The 19,407-nt window shown below is 51.9% G+C and overlaps 1 protein-coding gene across 6 annotated transcripts in view; it reads right to left on the reverse strand.

The window, feature by feature from the left end:
- Positions 1-19,407, reverse strand: part of PPP6R2 (protein phosphatase 6 regulatory subunit 2) — a 40,277-nt gene that overhangs the window by 19,671 nt on the left and 1,199 nt on the right. For 3 of the 6 annotated variants that reach the window (XM_056107089.1, XM_056107086.1, XM_056107092.1), the window contains exons 2-3: positions 10,853-10,981; positions 3,423-3,665 (exon numbers count right to left, since the gene is read on the reverse strand). In XM_056107089.1, coding sequence (XP_055963064.1) covers positions 3,423-3,649 — 227 coding nt within the window. In that variant the 5' untranslated portion in view covers positions 3,650-3,665; positions 10,853-10,981. Of the gene's footprint in view, positions 1-3,422; positions 3,666-10,849; positions 10,982-19,407 lie in introns of all 6 variants that reach the window. The other 3 variants (XM_056107087.1, XM_056107090.1, XM_056107091.1) reach the window with 3 other exon arrangements.

The following is a 19,407-nucleotide window of genomic DNA, read 5'->3' on the forward strand; positions in this document are numbered from 1 at the left end:
CAGGCCCTACTCAGGGCGAGGACAACAGGGAAAACCAGACAACAACAGGAACAAGGTCCTTCATCCTGTGCATGGCTCTAAATCAGAGGAAGACAGAGCCAGGCCTGACCCTCAGAAACGTCCTTCTCAGGAAGCAGCAGAGAGAAGGATCTGAGGTACATGGAGGTGCTAGGTGGACAGCACACACAGACCGGGGGTGTGTAGGTGGAGATGCCTCTTGGCCCTGACTCAGAATCCCCCAGGGCTCCACTGTGTTCTTGTACTCTGCCCCTTGACAGACAACGCTTCCGCTTCTGCAGGGAGGCATATGGGAGCCTGAGGGAGTCTGGCCCCAGCCTGGCTGCCAGCACTCTCCACTCCACCTTCAGGTATAATAAAGCGACATTCTGGCGTCCATCTGCTGGTTCTCCTGTCTTCTCAAATGGCCCAGAACGCACAGGTCAACTGGGCAGGAGGCTCCAGGGAAAGCCAGCGGTACCTGCACAACCCTGGGTAGGACAGGAGGGCAGCTGCTGCCTCACACAGCCCTGGGGCAGAGGGGTGGGGGGCAGCTTCCCTGCCAGGCATGTGAGGAGACCATCGCCATCAGCCACGAAAAGTTGGGGATGTGCAGCGCTTCACCTCAGAGGAAAATGGGGGTGTCTGGGCAGCGGGTTGGTGGGAAGGGGTCTGCCCTGCTGCAGATACTGAGCACCTGAACCAAGAGAGGGGCCAGGAACAGGTTGGACCAGATCAGAACCCAGCACCTGGTAGTGTAGGTTGGAAGCCAGAGGGATGTGCTCTCGCTTCCTCTCTGTCCCGTCCCCTCACACAGGCCCTGCATGCATGCACTGCTAACGGGAGCCCCTGACTACTGAGCAGGTGCAAGTCACCACTTGGGCCCCCTCCTCCAGAGGCACTGCTGAAGCAGGGCCCCTTCCTTTCCTACCCACCTGGCTTCCCTGATGGTTTTTTGGGAGGTCTGGATTTGTTCAGCCAGTGCACAGCATGTACCTCCTGAACTGCAATTCTTTTGGCTTTTTGGGAAGAAACTGAGTTTGCTAATAAAACTGCTGCTACTTTTGCTGAAGAGCTGGATCCAATTTCTGTGTAACCTCGAGGCTGCCTGGTCTGGTCATCTGTGCCTTCTCTTTGAAGAACCGTCTTGGCCCTAAGTACTTCTCCCTAAGCCTCCACCTACGCCCCCTTCCTACCGACCCCTCCACCCACCCTTTCCACTTCTTTCCTCAGAACAGAAGCTTGACTTCACTACTTTCCTGAGCAGGAACCGCTTGAGATGGAACCAGGTCTCATACACGTGAGCCTTCACTCTACCTTGAGCTAACTGCTCCCCACACAACTTTTTTTTTTTTTTGCTTTTTGGGTCACCCAGCGATGCACAGGAGTTACTCCTGGTTCATGCACTCAGGAATTAAACCTGGCAGTGCTCGGGGGACCATATGGGATGCTGGGAATCGAACCTAGGTCAGCTGCGTGCAAGGCAAACGCCCTACCTGCTGTGCTATTGCTCCAGCCACCCCCCCACACCTCAACTTTAATTGAAATGAAGTTTAATAAACTTTAGGTTTCAGTTTAGTAAGCCTTCATTACTCTCATGCTGTACACACACTCTCTGAACACTAGGCAGAGGGCAGCTTCACAGGGGCACAGCCCAGCCACACCTCTCCCCTCCCAAAGCCATGCTCCTCAATGGGCAGTCCAATTCCCGGCTTCTGAGAATGATACTACACACACACACACACACACACACACCCTCGCCCATTAACTTCAGATATTACACACCATTTCCTCTAATGTAGGTGACTGATTCTCATGGCACCTGCCCTCCACCACAGTCCCTTCCCTGTCTCTCCACAAACACACACCTGTCAGCTCCATCCATGCAATTGGAGCAGGAACACGGCACTGTGTGATCCAGATGCTGACCAGGTCTTCATTTTCATTTTTGCTTTGGTTTTTTACTTTGGGGCCACATTTGTGGCACACAGGGGCTATTTCTGGCTCAGTCTCAGGTCTCACTCCTGGTGGGGCTCAGAGGAACACATGGGGCGCCAAGGACCAAACCACAGTGGGCCACATGGAAGGCCGTCACTGTCCCACGAGCACTATCTCTCCAGGTCCCTGCGGGCACCCTGGCCCTTTTCCATTCCAACCACTTTTTGCCTGAGGAATTTATCATGGGCAAGCACTGCAAAAATGCCTCTAGAGAAGTGATAGTGAAGTGGATATTCCATACAGAAGAAACTGAATTTGGTCATACACACTCCTGGGATTCATTACACAGCTGATTTTGAATTTTTGCTTGCTGTACACTTAGAAATTTTTTCCCACTGCCAAATTTTTCATGACCCTCCCACATTCAGTGGGGTCCCAGTTCAAAGGGTTTTTTTTTAAATTTGTTTGTTTTTTTACGCCACACCCAATATACTCAGAGCTTACTTCTAGTTCTGCCTTCAGGGGTCACTTGAAGGGCTCAAGGGACCATGTTACAGGGCTCCAGGGGTTGAACCCAGGTCAGCCGCACGCAAAACCCACTGTATTATATACTGTATTATCTCTCCAGCCTCATCCACAGCTTTTAAGAGGCTTGAATTCAATGATCTTTGCTTCCCAGGGGAAGTCTTGCCAGCAGTGCAGCTTCGTTTTGCTCCGCTCTGTGCTCACCAATTCCAAAGTTCTCCTGGACTCTGGCCCTAAGACTCTTGGACCCACCACTGCAATCAGGCAGGAGACGGCCCGTGTTGGCCTGACAGAGGGTCCCACAAACAAGCCCCGGCTCTTCCCTGGGTTCTTGGCAAAGGCGCTGCTGGGGTCCAGCTGTGCCCGTCTCCCCTCCTGCTAATCTCCCTGGGACCAACGGCAAGCAGACTTTCAAGAAAGGCCAGACATTCAGCGGATGCCAGTCACAGTTCCCCACCCTGCTCTTGTCTCTCAGACACCAAGCGCCACACCTCATCCTCAGGCATGGAAGCCATTCTGTTGCCATCTGGGCCCTTGGGGGCTGCGCTGACTGACCCTTGCCTGTGGGCATTCATGTGCTGATGAAGCTGCGACTCAACTCCACAGGCTGTGGGGGTTCCCCCAGAGTAGCTCCTTCTCCCCAGCACACCCAGGTCTGCTCCAAAGCTGGTCACTGGACCTCCTTGTCCACTCGCACCAGCAGCTTAACATGGCACCCCGCCCCCAGCCCAGCCCAGCCCAGCCCAGGGGTGGAGATCAGTACCCTCCTGCTGGCGAGCCCCACTGCACTTCAGAGCAGTTTCAGGGTCCAGGACAGTCCCACAGCTCCAGGACCTCCATCAGCTCGTGCATTTCTGGGAGTGGGCACAAGGTATGAGCCCCAGCCCTGGCTGACCTCCAATACTGCCCACCGCTGCCCTGCAGCACAGCCTAGTGCTGGCCAGCACCACCTCAGTACATACTTGAAGCGGACCTTCTCGTCCATGTCCAGGGGCGGGTCACGCGTGACGAGGCTCACCAGCTCCTCCATACACTGCGGCCTGCACAGGAAGTCCAGCAGCTTCCGGTTCTGTGCCTTGCACTCCTGCAGGATGTCGTCCTCATCCATCAGCTCATGCAGGGTCACGTCCTCCTTATCCAGCAGCTTGTCCACATGGGACGTGGTGTTCAAGTCAAATTTCCAGAACATGGTGGCGGCCACAGAACTGCAGGCAAAGGCAGAGGGTCACTTTTCCTCCTGTGACAATGCACCCAGAGTTCATCCAGGCTGACCAGAATGCTCTTGTCAGGGGACACTTCCCAGATCCCCACAACCCGTGGGGTAGACCCACGCCAGCATCTGCGTGACCCTGGATGACTACATGTCACCCCAAACAGGTCAGTGACTTACTGGTTACCATCCCCACCCCCAACAGCAGCATCTGAGTGACACTGGGCACCTTTCCCAGAAACTTCCAGGCCATGCAAGTCTTAGCTTTTGGCACACCAAAGCCCTGACAGGAAAGCGAGGGCTGCCCCCTAGATCACCAATCCTGAGAGCAAAGGGCCCTGTGCATAGTTTCTTCTGGGGAAGTCTCACCCCAGAGCCAGGGGCTAGGGACCCGTAACAGTGGGTCAGCTGACTGACCGAGCAGCCGTGCTTCACCGCTGAGCCCTGGCTCAAATGCAGCCCTCACCCCTGCCGGCCTGCTCACTACCACACCCTTGGCCAGCCTACTCATTGCAGGGGCCCACCCCTGCCAACCTGCTCACTGCCAGGGCCACACCCCTACCCGCCTGTTCACAGCTGGGACTGTCCAGGGCTGCACCCAGGCTCTGCTCACAACACACTTCCTCTCCCCAGTCTTCTGAGAGGCCATGCCTGACACTCACAAGAGAAAACACGGACTTGCAGGTGGGACTCAGCACAGTCCATCTGTGATGACTTGAAGTCCCGCCCACCCTACCAGGCCTCCACCTGGAAAACACCAAGGTCACTCTTGAGGTCGCCTCCCATCCTCACACACGGTCGCCTCCCACCCTCACACACAAGCTCTTTGGGCTCTGGCCAGACCCATCACTCTTGACCAGCCCATTTTCTGCAGAATGAAAAACAGAACACTGCTACTTCCACTGAGCAAAACCTCTGATTTCAACATTACATGGACCATTATTTGCAAGAGGATGGAAACAGCCAGGAATTGTCTTCCCTAGTATTCCAACAACCACACAAACACTGAAATAGCCGTCTGTGTCTCTGGGATGCAGAGTCCTCACAGCCAGTCAGCTCTTCAGAAACTCTGTCCTGCTGCACCAAGATCACTTTTCAAATCAGATTTTGCCCTATCGCTCTTGTTTCTGTGCCAACACTCCACCAACTCCAGCTCCCAGCACTCACCAGGCTACTCTGCACAAGGCTCCCGGGCACTGTTCCCTGTCCCCAGATCCAAACCTGACTACAAGGAACAGAAGAAGACTCCCCATTTTTCCTCAGCACATCCTACACTGACACACATCAACACAGCCACACACACTTGTGTGTATACAATTCTACCTGCCCATGCCCGCACTCACCTGCACACACACACGGGTGAGCACTCATGTGTCCTCCGGCATGACCACAAATTCCCACACTCACACATAAGCGCACATCTATACACGTGACCTACACACACAGCTGTGTATACCTGCCCCAGCCAGACTCACAATGTCAGAAACTCTGACTTTCAGTTGAAGAAACTGGGCTGGAGAGAGAGTATAGCTGGCAGGGCACTTGCCTCAAAGTGGCCGACCAGGTTTGATCACCGGCATCCCATATGATTCCCCTAACCCCATCAGGAGTGATCCCTGAGTGTAGTTAGGAGTGAGTCCTAAGCACGTTGTGTAGCCCAAAAACAAAATCAACTGCAGGAACTCCACAGGCTAACCCTACACTCAGTTTTCTTTTGGGTCCTGAGATTGTCCCTATTTCCCCTGTGAGAATGAGGTGGGTATTTGTGGGGAGTGGTAAGGCAATTCTGCCCTGTCAGAAATAATGAATGTTGGGGTCAGGAAAATAGTGCAAGGGCTGAGACAGCTGCTTTACATGTGGGTAACCCAGTTCAACTCTCCAGCACCACATATGGTCCACTGAGCTCTGCCAGGAGTGATCACTGAGCAGAGCCAGGAATAGTCCCTGGGCACTGCCGGGTGTGGCGCAAATGACTACCAGAAGTACTTTTAGTAACAGAAGGCTGTTTCTACATACTCCTCAGATGTCTCTCAGCCAAACGCCCCAGAGAATCCAAGGGAAAGAGAAGCAGTGGGGATCCCACTTGGCCAAAATGTTCAGTCCCCACATCTCATTAATCCCTCTAAGCACTGCCTCTCTTCCTCCTCCTCTCTCCCTTGTCTCCATGCATGCAGCGAAAGAGTGACTGATAGGGTAGGAGCTGTTTGAGGAAATGGCTTCGGGTACTTGTCCATTTTTTACTTCATCTCCATAATTTTGAAGGGCACACTTTGAGATTTTTTTTTCTCAATTAGTTTTGGGAGTAGAGGTTGGGGGTCAACCTGATGATGCTCGGGGTGATTTCCTGGCTCTGTGCTCAAAAGTTATCCCTGGTGGTGCTCAAGGGACTCTATATGTGGTGCTGGAGAACAAACTGGGATCAGCCACCAGCAACCTTAATCCCTGAATTTTCTCTCCAGCCCTTCCCCCCCCAGATTCTTAATCTAGAAGCTTCAGTTATTGGTTTTCCAAGAACCTGGCAAGCTCCCTGTGGCGTATTCGATATGCCAAAAATAGTAACAATAAGTCTCACAATGGAGATTACTGGTGCCCGCTTGAGCAAATCGATGAACAATGGGAGGACAGTGCTACTTATATATTCTTTTACTAAATTTAGTTTAATACTCTTTAATTTCCTCTTTCATTCTATTTTTTCCCACTATAAGCAATTAAAGCCACAAATTTCTTCTTAAGCATGGCTTTAGCTGCACCTCACTAAGAGGTCTATAAACTTCTTAATTTTCCCAAACAAGAAGCAAAGGGAAAGAAAAGAATGGATAAACTATCATCTACTTTACCTACTCCCCTTAGTGACCTTATTTCAGAAAACAGTTCTTTAAATATCCCAAAACAGAAGGCTATGGTCTCAGGCTAGGGTGCTCAGGAGCTGCGCCTGCCAGTCGAGAGACCATGTGGTGTCAGAGACAGGAACCAGGCTTCCCACACCTGCACTCCTTTACTCCCTTTGAGTCGTTCGGTTTTTGAGCCACACCCGGCAGTGCTCAGCCTTACTCCTGAATCTGTACCCAGGGGTCGCTCCTGGAGGGGCTGGGAGAAAACCCTAGGCAGTGCCAGTGATCAAACCTGGCTCAACTGTGTGTAAGCCAAGTGCCCTAACTGCTGTCCCATCTCTCTCATTCTGCACACACTCCCTCTGAGCTATCTCCCCAGGTCCCTGAGAAAAACAGTCCTAAGAAAAACTCACCTCATTACACTTATTTTGTTCCTTTCACCATTACTGAACAGCAGTTGAAAATCTCAATTCACATCACCACCGATAATTGAAATAAAACAAGGTTACTCTTTAGAGTCTTTAATTTACACAGACCGTTTGCTTCCCTTGCTCCTGTCAGTACATTTCACTTTGCCATTAATAAAGTATCTCTCACCCCTCTGTGCTTCCGTCTGCCTGCACATCTCGGGAAATATCCTTACTGGCACTGGTTCAGCTGCAGCTAAAGCCACTGTTAAAAAACGCAGGTGGGAGGCACTGACTGAAGCTGACTCAGATATAGATGCACGTTTCTTTTCCAAACTGTTCACTCCCAAAACTGCCCACTACCCACTGTTGCTCTGCAAGCATCTATCTGCTCAGCTGCCCATGGGGAAGGGCCCTTCCCAGGTGATCAAAGGCCCATGGCTGACAGCATCTTTACCAGAGATCCCAGCCCATGAGTCAACTACCGACGGAGTCACCTCTGATATTATACCTGACATTTGGATCCGGCAGCTCAGAGACCCCTCAGCCCTTCACCATGCCTACCACTACCTGGTGGTGGATATCAATTCAAGTATTCCCAACATCTTCTAGCGTCTTATCCAACAGCCAAATGGAAGGAACTTGAAACTGCTTCTTTATTTACGGTCTCAGGTTAATACAACCATCAGTCAGCAGGTAGGTGGCAAATGTTCAGAGAGTTCCATGAACAGGGCCCTGCAGAAATACACATTCCGTGGCAGAGACTGTTGCCCGGAGACCAGAATCTGAAACGTGCCCTTTCCCAGCTAGCTGTCTCTTCTAGACATGAGAGCTGGGCTGGCTGGGTGACCGCTCCCATGTGACCGTGGTTTCCTCACTGAGTCACTGGGCAACAAGCCCAAGCACACTGGCCAGTGCATTTTGCCTTTAGAGGTCCTATCTGCAAAGAAAGCAAAGAGACAACACCCACCTGCCAGCTGTGGATGAGCTCAGGGTAGCCTGCATGGTGTGGTCGCCCACAAGTATGGCTGATGCAGGACCAGGAGAGCACAGGGTCAAGACACACAGCCACTGGGTATGGCCCCAGTCCCCTGCACCCTCTGGCCCACAAGAAGTGAAAAGAAACAAGAGTAAAAAAAAAAAAAAGGTAAAAAAAACAAACTGGTCATATATCACGTCATCACTGATGGAGCCTGAGTGACGAAGCCTACGCACATTGCGGACAGAGAAGCGCCATCCCAAGTGTGGGGATGCTCTCCCCAAAGAGTAGCTGGACCGAAAGCCAGGCTCCTCTGAAGGGTAGATGCTTCAAGTCCTTTTATCCCATGCAATACCCCCCACCCAAGTCTGTGAAGATCCAGGACAGGCCACCAACTTTGAGGGTCCACTGGCTGCACTAGGAGAAGCCCCTGGCCCTAACCTAGTTCTGGCATACAGCAGCTATCTGGGTTTGTCAAACTGGCTAACGAAGGGATGTGCTGACTGCTGCTACCGCACTACAGACAGGGAAAAGGACAAAGTGCTTGGTGGGCACACGAGAGGTCCAAGTATGATCCCCAGCACCACCAGAAAATAAAAAGGAGGGGTAAGGCCTACTCCAGGGTTGAGGGCACAGGGGAGGAACAGGCTGAGTCACAGACTGTTCCCCACTGCACAGCCAGGCTTGGGACCCACAGGCACAGTGTCCATGTGCCCCTGTCACCCCACCCACCTGCAACCGCAGCCTTTGGTGGTTCCTTGGCTTCTTGGCAGTGTGGTCTGTGACCGAGCTCAGGGGAGGAGGGAGGGAGAGCCCTGGGTTCTTCTGCCCTCTGAGAGCATGTGGGAAGCTCCCCTACCCCACTCTGTGTCACTGCTCCTTAGAGCACCTGTGGCAGCAGCCGGAACTCTCCCCAAGGACTATACAGTTGAAGCAAGCTTTGGGTTTGTTTGTTCATTTTGGGGTAGCTCAGGAGACCATGTGGCACCAGGAATGGAGCTCAGGCCTCCCCAACGCAGGGCTGCGCTCCAGCCCTCTGGCCTATCTCCTGGGCCCAGCAAGTATGGTTCTTTTCCCTTTGAGCCACCTCCGGCAGAGCTCGGGGCTTCCTCTCAGATCCATGCTTAGGAATGACTCCTGACGAGGCTCAGGAGATTCTACATAGTGCTGGAGACTGGACCTTGGTCAACGGTTTATAAGGCTTGACCTGTGCACACTCTCTCTGGTCCCATCAACAAGCTTCTTCACCTCTCTGAACTTTAAAGATCTTTTACCTATAAATGAACCCACTTTCCTCAAAAGTAAGGGATCTGGTATGGACTGAGTCTCAGCAAAGCCCGGAATCCACGAAATGAACAAAGGAGGGTCAGGAGATGGCAGAGTCAGACTCCCCCAGAGTTCATTCACATACTCATTACACACCACAAACCACACACACTACACCCCATACTCTACACACCACACACATACCATACATATATCACACACAAACCACATACAATCCACACACACAATCCACAAGCCATGTATATACACATCACACAAACTATACCTATACCACACACTGAGAACACACACCACATATCATACACAACACACATATCACACACATGTACCATATAAGATTATGTGGGCCAGAAAGAGATCTAAACAGGCTGAGTGCACAAAAAGCACGCTTTGCATGCAGGAGAACCAGGTTCAATCTATGATACTTGGTCTCCCAAGTACTGCCAAGAGTGGCTCCCGAGTACAGAGCTAGGAGTAGCTTCTGAGCACTCACAAAGGGGTCTACCCTCCCAGAAATTAAGATTTTCAAATCCTGACATATATCATACTTGACGAATGTTCAATGTAAGCCTTGAGCATCTAACTATGCTTATTCATAAGGAACTCTAAGTGAATTTTCTGACTCAAAGTCCATCTTTGCTGAGAATTCACGGTCACGGTCCTCCCGTTGTTCATCGATTTGCTCGAGCGGGCCCAGTAATGTCTCCATTGGAGACTTTTGTTACTGTGTTTGGCATATCGAATACATCACGGGTAGCTTGCCAGGCTCTGCCGTGCGGGCGAGATACTCTCGGTAGCTTGCCAGGCTCTCCGAGAGAGGAGGAGGAATCGAACTCGGGTCGGCCACGTTGGCTGCATGCAAGGCAAATGCCCTACCGCTGTGCTATCACTCCAGTCCCTTGCTGAGAATTACCCTCTGGAAATATGAAGACTTCCAGTGAGCACACTTTCCTCTGAAGAGGAAAAGCAAAAGCAAAGATATACTATCACAATGCTCACTAGCCTTTTCATTTCTCTTCTTTTCTTTATTTCTTCTTTTCTTCTTTTTATTTCTTGATGGCCTTTTCAGAGTTAATTACTAAGAGACCAACATGCAGACAAGAAACAGTATCTTTTGTGAACCAAAGCTGGAGAGGCAATGTCACTGGCACCATGTGCCCCCAGTATCACCAGGTACAGTCTTGGAGGCCCCTGAGCACTGTTGGAGTGGTCCAGGGCCCACCAAGAATTGTTAGGAGGGGTTCCCAGGCCTCCTAAGCACACCCCCGCCAGTGCTGGCATAATCCAACATGTATCACTGACCAAAGCGCACCCAGCACTGCTGAGAGCACGAGTGTCCCTTCCCTCCAATAGAAGTGCACCACGCAGAGGCCATAGGCACACACAGAATAGAAGCGGCTCCTGTGGGCAAGCACGGCCTCACCTTTCCACCTCATAACCCACAGAGCATCCACCAGGCAGGCAGCTGTCCCTCACCATTGTGGAATATATCTTGTCTTGGACAGACCAAGCAACCTGCCCACCACACAGCATCCCAAAACCAGACTAAAAATCCCACCTTCATCCTGAAAACCAAATGCTCGACTCTCATCCATCTTCATAGTCCCCCTGACACAGCACATTCACAGAAATAACATGACATGACAGAGCAGATGCAGAGAAGAAAGTATCTCACCACCTTCTATGGCAACTTCTTGTTGAAACCTTGTATTCAGGCAAAACAGAACAACATCTGGGGTTGCTTCTTGGATATATGCAACTTGAAAAAAATTATTTCCATTCAGCAGAAGATTTAGAGTCTCTTCACCTGAAAAATAAAAGGAAAATTCTAACTTTAAATTGTGTCTTTATAAAGCTAATTTACCACAGTAGCGGGGAAAAGAAAAACAAAAATCAACAGCTGGTTGTCAGAGTGATAGTGCAGGGGTTAAGGTACTTGCCTTGCACGTGGCCGACTGAGGTTTGATCCCAGGTACCACACAGCCCTCCCCACCCGTGAGGAATGATCCCTGAGTGCAGAGTCAGGAATAAGCCCTGAGCACTGCCAGGTAAGGTCCCCAAACGACAACAACAACAACAACAAAAAACAATAGCTTTATTTAGTATTCAAATCATCAGAAAGTTTCCTGATTGAAAAACCAAAAACTCCTATCTTGGTTTGTTCTGGAGAGACTAGAGTTATACACCCACTATACAGCTGGCTAACTAGCTCCTGAATGGAAATGCAAAGACAGGAGAAGGGTCTCTATAGATCCTTACTCTCACCAACATGAAAGGTCTGCCCACCTTGGAGACGGCACGGCTTACTGCAAATCCATCACAATTCCCATAAGAAAAGTGACCGCTACAGACCAGTCTCAAGATGAACGAGTCTCTTAGTAGAATGACCAGCTCCAAGGTCTATAGTAAGAACCAGAACAAGTGAGAGCCAGGAAGGTGGTTAGGGGGCAGAGCCGCCCTGCCCTGCATGTATAAGGTGCTGAGGTCCATACCCAGCACTGAAAAAAATAAACACAACAACAGGGATGGGTGTCAGGAGAGTAATTCAAAGGCTCTGCATGCGCGAGGCCGGTCACCCCACCTGCAGATTGCATCTCCCAAGAAGACAAGGTTATGGGAGCAGCTAGAAAAGGTGTCTGGGAGTTTTGGGTGATTGTGACTGTGACGGGCATCACCTGAAATGAAGGTGAAGCCTTGTAGTTCTGAGCACAGTAGCAAGGTTTTATTGGGGCTGGAATGATAGTACAGTGGGTAGGGCATTTGCCTTGCATGTGGCCAACCTGGGTTCAATCCCCAGCATCCTTTATAGGTGCGCCACCAGGAGTAATTGCCAGGGGTGACCCAAAAAGCAAAAACAAACAAACAGAAAAAAACTTTATAGAGACCTAACTATGCTTGAGATAAGTCTTCAGGAATTTTCTTTGAGAACACTCCAGTAAGAAACCAGAGAGATTATACAGGGGTTAAGGTACTTGCCTTGCATGTGGCCCAGCTGGTTCCATGCACAGCACAGGGTCCCCGGTGCCCCACCAGGAGCCATCCCTGAGTGTAGAACCAGGAGTAAACCCTGAGCACTGTTGAGCGTGCCACCAAAACAAACTAGCCCCAGAGGAACATATTGTATTGATCTGAATACGTATGTATCAAATATATTCATATTCAATTCTAATCATATTCTAAATTGGTATTGAGCTGTCACATCACAGTTCCTTCTCACAAAACTTAAAGACGCACCAGAGTCCAACTGTTTTCCATTGAACCTATCCTAGAACAAAGGTTATGACTATTTATAGTAACACAAAGATAGCCAACATCCAACAAGATAAAATTCACAATGTCTTGGCATCCAATCAAAAATTACCAGGCATGCAAGTGAGCAAGAAAATATGAACCAGTGTGATGAGAAAAATCAAGCAAAACAATCCCAGACATGAAAAATGATTAAATCAGCAGGCAGGGCAATCTGAACAGTTGTTTACAACTGCATTCCACGTTCAAAGACTGACAAGAAACTTTCAGCATGTTAAGAGGCCAAGAGACAGCACCAAACACCAGGCAACTGCTATGCTTGGTGGAGTCCAGGCTCGATCCCTGGCACTGCAAGGGCCCTTCAGGCCCCCGGGAAGCAACCCCTCGCGCGCCAGTCACAAGCAGCCTTTCACACCACTGGGTGAGACCACAAACAAAACTAGACACGCTGCACGGAAATGTGAGAGACACAGAGATCCAAACGGCGCCCCCAGGAGCATGCTGAATCCTCAGGAGGCGGAGAAGAGAGAAGGGGCCGCAGCACTCAACTGCGTGTGCTTTTTCAAGCTCTCCGGGGTGCTCTCCAGTCTGCCTCTGCCACTTGGGTTTTTACTGAATCCTCCCCTGCTCCATGCTGCTGCTGTCCTGGCAGGGAGGCACAGCTGGCTGCAGAGCACAGGCTAGTAGGCAGATCCCAGAGCGATCCCGGCCACAGCCTGAGGATCATGCCGGACAATGTGGGCAGGCCTGGTCAGATCTGTGGGCTCAGAGCAGAACCCCAGCCACATCCCGGGGCCCTTGCTGAGACCTCCTGAGAGAATCCTGTTATAGTAATCAGTGGCAGCTGCCCTGGGTCAGCTACTGTGCGTGGGCCCAGCAGCTGCTGCCCCAGAGCTTCCCAAATAAACCATTTTCCAGAAGAGGCAGCAGCACAGCTACAGGCTTCCCTGTTGACCTGTCCCATATCTGGAGCAGAGGGCAGTGCCCTCCCACCATCAAGTGCTGTAAGTTGTCGCCAGAGGGAACTCTGTCCCCGATGACCCTCAAGAGAGCAGAGCCGAGGGGCTGGAGCAATAGCACAGCAGGTAGGGCATTCACCTTGCATGCGGCTGACCCGGGTTCAATTCCCAGCATCCCATACAGTGCCCCAAGCACTGCCCGGAGTAATTCCTGAGTGGAGAGCCAGGAGAAACCCTTGGGTATGACCCAAAAAGGGAAAAAAAGAGAGGGGAGCCGACAGCGCCCCCAGCAGACTCTACAATCAGCTTCCTCCCAGGCCCCGGAAACGCCTGGGACCTACATTCTCCCCATCAGCAAGTTTGTGGAGGGAGAGTTTTAAATAAATGAGTTTCCTTGCTTCCATTACTTCCTGCAAGTGAGAAACTTCCCTTTTACCTCAAAAACACAATTATATAAAAAATGAAGGCTGTAGGCCAGAGAGAATAGGCAGTGGGATGGGTATGTTTGCACAAAGCAGGCTAGACTGGGTCGCTGACACCCTGGGACCCTCCAACACTGATAGAAGCGACCCCCAAGTACCATCAGGTGTGACCCAAAAATCAAAATAATTAAAAATACGGTCCTGAGGCTCCAGGCCCAGGCATGTATCAGAATAACCCTCCTCCTTCAAATTACGCTGCACCATGGCCAAAATAGAAAAAGGGCTGTTTGAAGGCATCAGAGACCAAGCGAAAGACACACAAGAAAAGGGGGAAGACAGCAGCCACCCCAGCTGCACCCCCATGAAGCCTGTGTGCCAGGTCCTGGTGTGCGGCAGAGCTCAGGGCAGAGTGGAAGAGGGGAACCTGGAGGGGAGTCTGTGACAGGACTGAACCATCACAGAAGCCCACCCCAGGACAGCAGCCGTGCTGTCTGACCTGCTCGGCTGTGGATTCCTAAAACCTCACTTGAGCAGGGGCCTCAAGCTGCCTCAGCGGCCGCAGTGCCTGACTGGCAGGGGACAACACATGCACTGAGACAGGACCAAAAGCACAGAGGGTGTCTCCGTGGACAGGAAGCACCAGGGCAGGTCCAGTGCTGAGTAGGTGCTGAAGTAAATGACCCTGACCTCACCTGACTGGGGCCACCAGAGAGGGGAAACAACAGTGACCCCGAAGCCCCCTAACCATGACCCCTGCTCAGCACCAACAGCAGCTAGACTAGGACAGTTTCCTCAGTGCCAACGGAGAGCTGTCCCCAGGCATGAGCTCTCTGCCCAACATCTATCTGGGGGTTGAGAGAGGGGGAACACAGCTAGGTTACCCAAGGGCACATGTGGTGCCAGGGCCCAATCCTGGGGCCTAATGTGCAGACCCTAGATTCCCACCTTTTAAGCACCTCCCCAGCCCTCAATGTGAGTCTTATTTGAGGGACAACACACTACTATGCTCAGAGCTCACTCCTGGAGGAACTCAGGAGACCATCATGGTGCCAGGATTGAACCTGAGTGAGCAGTGTGCAAGGCAAGCACCTCATCCCTCTGTATTATCTCTTGGTCCCATCAGTATTAAAAATTCAATTCTAAAACCTTGGGCAAGGGGGCTGGAGCAATAGCACAGCAGGTAGTGTGTTTGCCTTGCATGCAGCCAACCTGTGTTCAATTCCCAGCATCCCATATGGTCCCCTGTGCAAGGCCAGGGGTAATTCCTGAGTGCAAAGCCAGGAGTAACCCCTGTGCATCACCGGGTGTGACCCCCCTCAAAAAAAGCAAAAATAAATAAATTAATTAAAACCTTGGGCAAGCCAGAGATATAGCTACGTAGCAGAGCATTTGTCTTGTATGCATGAATCCCTGAGTTCAGTTCCTGTCACCACCAAAAGAACCACTCAGTTCTTAGGGTACATCTCAAAAATGTACCCTCAGGTGCACTATATACTAAAATATTCTGTCACTGTCCTCCTGTTGTCCATCAATTTGCTTGAGCGGGCCCAGTAACATCTCCATTGGAGACTTTTGTTGTTACTGTGTTTGGCATATTCGAATACATCACGGGTAGCTTGCCAGGCTCTGCCATGCGGGCAAGGTACTCTCGGTAGCTTGCTGGGCTCTCCGAGAGGGGCGGAGGAATTGAACTCGGGTCGGCCATGTTGGCTGCGTGCAAGGCAAATGCCCCACCACTGTGCTTACTTGGGTATATTTTATAAGCTGTACACTAACATCATATCTTATTCTATCAGAATATTATAAGATTCTGGGCCAGGTAAATGTCTCAAAGGGCTGGAACACTTGCATTGTATGCTGGATGAAATCCAGACACTACAGGTCTCCTGATCAACTCCAGGTATAGCCCAAAAATTTAAATAAATGTTACAAAGTTAAAAATTTAACTCTGGGGGCTAGAGCGATGGCACAGCGGGTAGGGCATTTGCCTTGCACGCAGTCAACATGGCCAACACAGGTTCGATTCCCAGCACCCCATATGGTCCCCTGAGCACCGCCAGGAGCAATTCCTGAGTGCATGAGCCAGGAGTAACCCCTGAGCATCGCAGGTGTGACCCAAAAAGCAAAAAAAAAAAAAAAAAAAAAAAATTAACTCTGGGGCTGGAGAGATAGCACAGCAGGTAGGGTGTTTGCCTTGCATGCGGCTGACCCGAGTTCGATTCCCAGCATCCCATATGGTCCCCTGAGCACCACCAGGAGTAACCCCTGTGTATTGCCGGGTGTGACCCAAAAAGAAAAAAAAAGACATTTAACTCATCTATAGGTTCAATATACCCAGATTCTCAGCAAAATTTGCTGATACAGCTTGAAAAGCTTATTCCAAAACTGGAGAGATGGTATTGTTCGTTTATTTTTGCAGTGCCAAAGACTGGACCCAGAGACTCAGACATACAAGGCAAATGCTCTAATGCTAAGCTACATCTTGGCCCCTAGCAGACAATTCTGTCGATGAAAAAAGATGGAGATCTCACATTACCTCATTTTAAGACTTAGAATCAAGTAATTTATGCAAACTAAGTCAACCTAGGGTTGGCATAGCACAGAAAAGCAGAGGGGAGTCAAAGCGATAGGACAGTGGTAGGGAGCTTGCCTTGCACACAACTGAGCTGGGTTCCATCTCTGGTATCCCATATGGTCCCTGGAGCAGCGCCAAGAGTAATTCCTGAGTGCAGAGCCAAGAGTAACCCCTGACCACTGCCAGGTGTGGTACTCTGCACACAGATCCCAGCCCCAGATGAATGGCACGTACCAGGAAGTCCAGAAATGAGCCCCACAGAGAGGTCCAATCAATGTATAATAATAATGGCTTCAATTTAAAAAACAGATAAAGGGGGCTGGAGCTATAGTACAGTGGGTAGGGCATTTGCTTTGCACGCGGCTGGCCCAGGTTCAATCCCCAGCATCCCATAGGGTCCCCCGAGCATCGCTAGGAGTAATTCCTGAACACCGCCAGGTATGAACCAAACAAATAAAAGAAATGCTAGAATTATATAACCATATAGGGAACTACACCCTAATTTTACCTCAAGAACTAGGATGCGGCTCAAACAATGGGGAGAACGAAGGTGAGAGAGCAAGGGAGAAAGAGGTGGGAGGACAAAGGTGGGAGGACCAAGTTGGAGGCTGAAGAGAGGTGTGAGGTAGAAAGTGACAGGGAGGATAGTGAGAGGAGGGAGGGTTGAGGGAGGTGAGAGAACAGAGGTGAGGAGGTGAGAGGAGGAAGTAGAGAGAGGTGAGTGGAGGAAGGTGAGAGGAGGAGGTGGGTGATGAGCGGAGGGAGGAGGATGAAGAAGGGAGGTGGGAGTAGGGAGGTAAGAAGAGGGAGGTGAGGGACAGAGGTAAGGAGGTGAGCTGCGAGGGAAGCGAGATGAGGGAGGTAAGAGGAGGGAAATGGGAGGAAGGAGGTAAGAGGAGGGAGACAAGTGGAAGGAGGTGAGAGGACAGAGAAGGGGGTGGGAGGAAGGTGAGAGGAGGGAAGAGGATGGAGGAGGGAGGGAAGAGAGAGGAATGAGGTCAGAGTATGGAAATGGGAGGATGATGAGAGGGAGGACCACTGTGGGAGGACAGATGAGAGGAGACTCAAAGGGCTGGAGTACATGCTTTGCCCCAGGTACAATCCTAAGCCCCACTGGAGGAAGCAGAACCTCCTCGCCCTTCCCCACACTGGCAAGTACGGCCCAGAAAGAGAACAACAACAGACTCCTGGGCCAGAGAAAACGCTCGATGACTGGAGCACATGCTTTGCACGCAGGAGGCCTGGGTTCAAGCCCCGGCACTGCATGGCCTGTAAAGCACACGCAGGAGTGACCCCCAAGCACCAAGCTGGGAGCAGCCCTCCTCAGCACCACTCCGGGTGGCCTGAGGACAGAGGGGAGAGAGGCACGGCCAGACGGCCTGGGGCAAACCCTGGGTGTCCCCCGACTGACTTGCCACGTGCACTCCGAGGGCAGGGGGCCCCCAGCTCAGGTCCTCTAGAGAGGCGCACTGAGCTACTTCCATCACAACTCTCTCCTCAGGAAAACTCCAACGCCAGCCCAGGTACATCAGTGCATGGGACAGATGCACAAGTCAGGCCTCCGCGGCGAAAAGCTCATGAAGAGGGGCTGGAGAGACAGCACAGCAGCAGGGTGCTTGTCCTGCAGGCATCTGCCCTAGGTCCAATCCCCAGCATCACCTACGGTCCCTGAGAGCTCCGCCAGGAGTGATCCCTGAGCACCACCAGGTATGGCCTCAAAAGGAAAACAGACAACAAACCGAGGCTGGAGCTGGAGCGAGAGTGCAGCAGGGAAGATGCCTGTCTGCCTGGCACGCGGCTGACTGGGTTTGATCCCCAGAATCCCAGATGGTCCCCCAAGCAATTCCAGGAGTGGCCCCTGAGCACAGAGCCAGCAGAAACTTTGAGCATCACTGGGTGTGGCCCCCAAAACAAAAACCAACAAACCCGAGTCAGGAAAAAAAACTCTCGCAGGCAGGAGAGGCAGCTCCACGGGCTTTGTACAGGGAAGCCCAGGTTCCACCCCTGGGACTACAGGAGCCAACAAGGACCGTCCCAGTCACACAGCAGGAGTTGGGTGTGACCTGACAAGAAGAAAGACCCGAGTCCAGAGGCCCAGTCTGAGAAGCTGGGCAGCTGCAGAGTCAACACAGCGGCCGCCCGATCCTTCTCAGCCCCGGACGGACACCCTCTCCCACAACTTCGCATGGAGAAGCCTTGCTCCCCACATGCAGCAGGGCCGGCCCCCTCGCTTGTCTCCGGGAGCCGGGCTCAGGGCACTAGCAGACGTCACCAGCTGCTGCTGTCCCTTGCAACGTCCTCTCTTCCTTGCCACAGCTCGGCCACCAGCGCACTTCCAGCCCAGGCCATCAGCTCTGCCAGGGGCACACGGGCCACAGAAGGGGGCTGGACAGACCAAGCAAGGGTGGGTATGAGTGGAGGGGACAGTAAGGCGCCGGGCGGAGGACGGGACAAGGAAAAGGCAGATGGAAGCAGCAGCACCTGGAGAAGGGGTGGCCAGGAGGCAGGGCAGAGGGGACACCATGGGCTGGAGAGTGACGAGGCCCTGGGAACAGGACCACCACGCCACAGGCACTGAGCCACTATAAGGTGGGCACATTGCCTGGAACACCGCCATGAGGCCACTGAGGAGGATGCTGACCAGGGCAGTGACATGGCGGGACAACGACAAGGTGGACACGCAGGGGGCAGTGGCATGAGACATGGGGGACAATGACATGCTGCAATGCTCACATGGGGACACCGGCACAGGGTAGTGACAGGCAGTAATGGGACAGTGACAGGGTCACTGACATGGGTTAGGGTTAGGGTGACATGGGGACGGTGATGAGGACACTGACGTGGGGGCAGTGACAGAAGTGACATGGAGATGTTGACACAGGGGACAGTGTTGGGGACAGGGACACTGACACGAGGGTAGTGACGGTGATGGGACACTGACGTGGGCAACAGTGATGGAGACACTGACACAGGGGACTGATGGGGATGCTGGCATGGGGACAGTGAGACAGTGATGAGGACGCTGACA

The sequence above is a fragment of the Sorex fumeus genome, unplaced genomic scaffold (assembly GCF_029834395.1).
Source record: "Sorex fumeus unplaced genomic scaffold, SorFum_2.1 ptg000153l, whole genome shotgun sequence".
Classification (NCBI taxonomy): Eukaryota; Metazoa; Chordata; class Mammalia; order Eulipotyphla; family Soricidae; genus Sorex; species Sorex fumeus.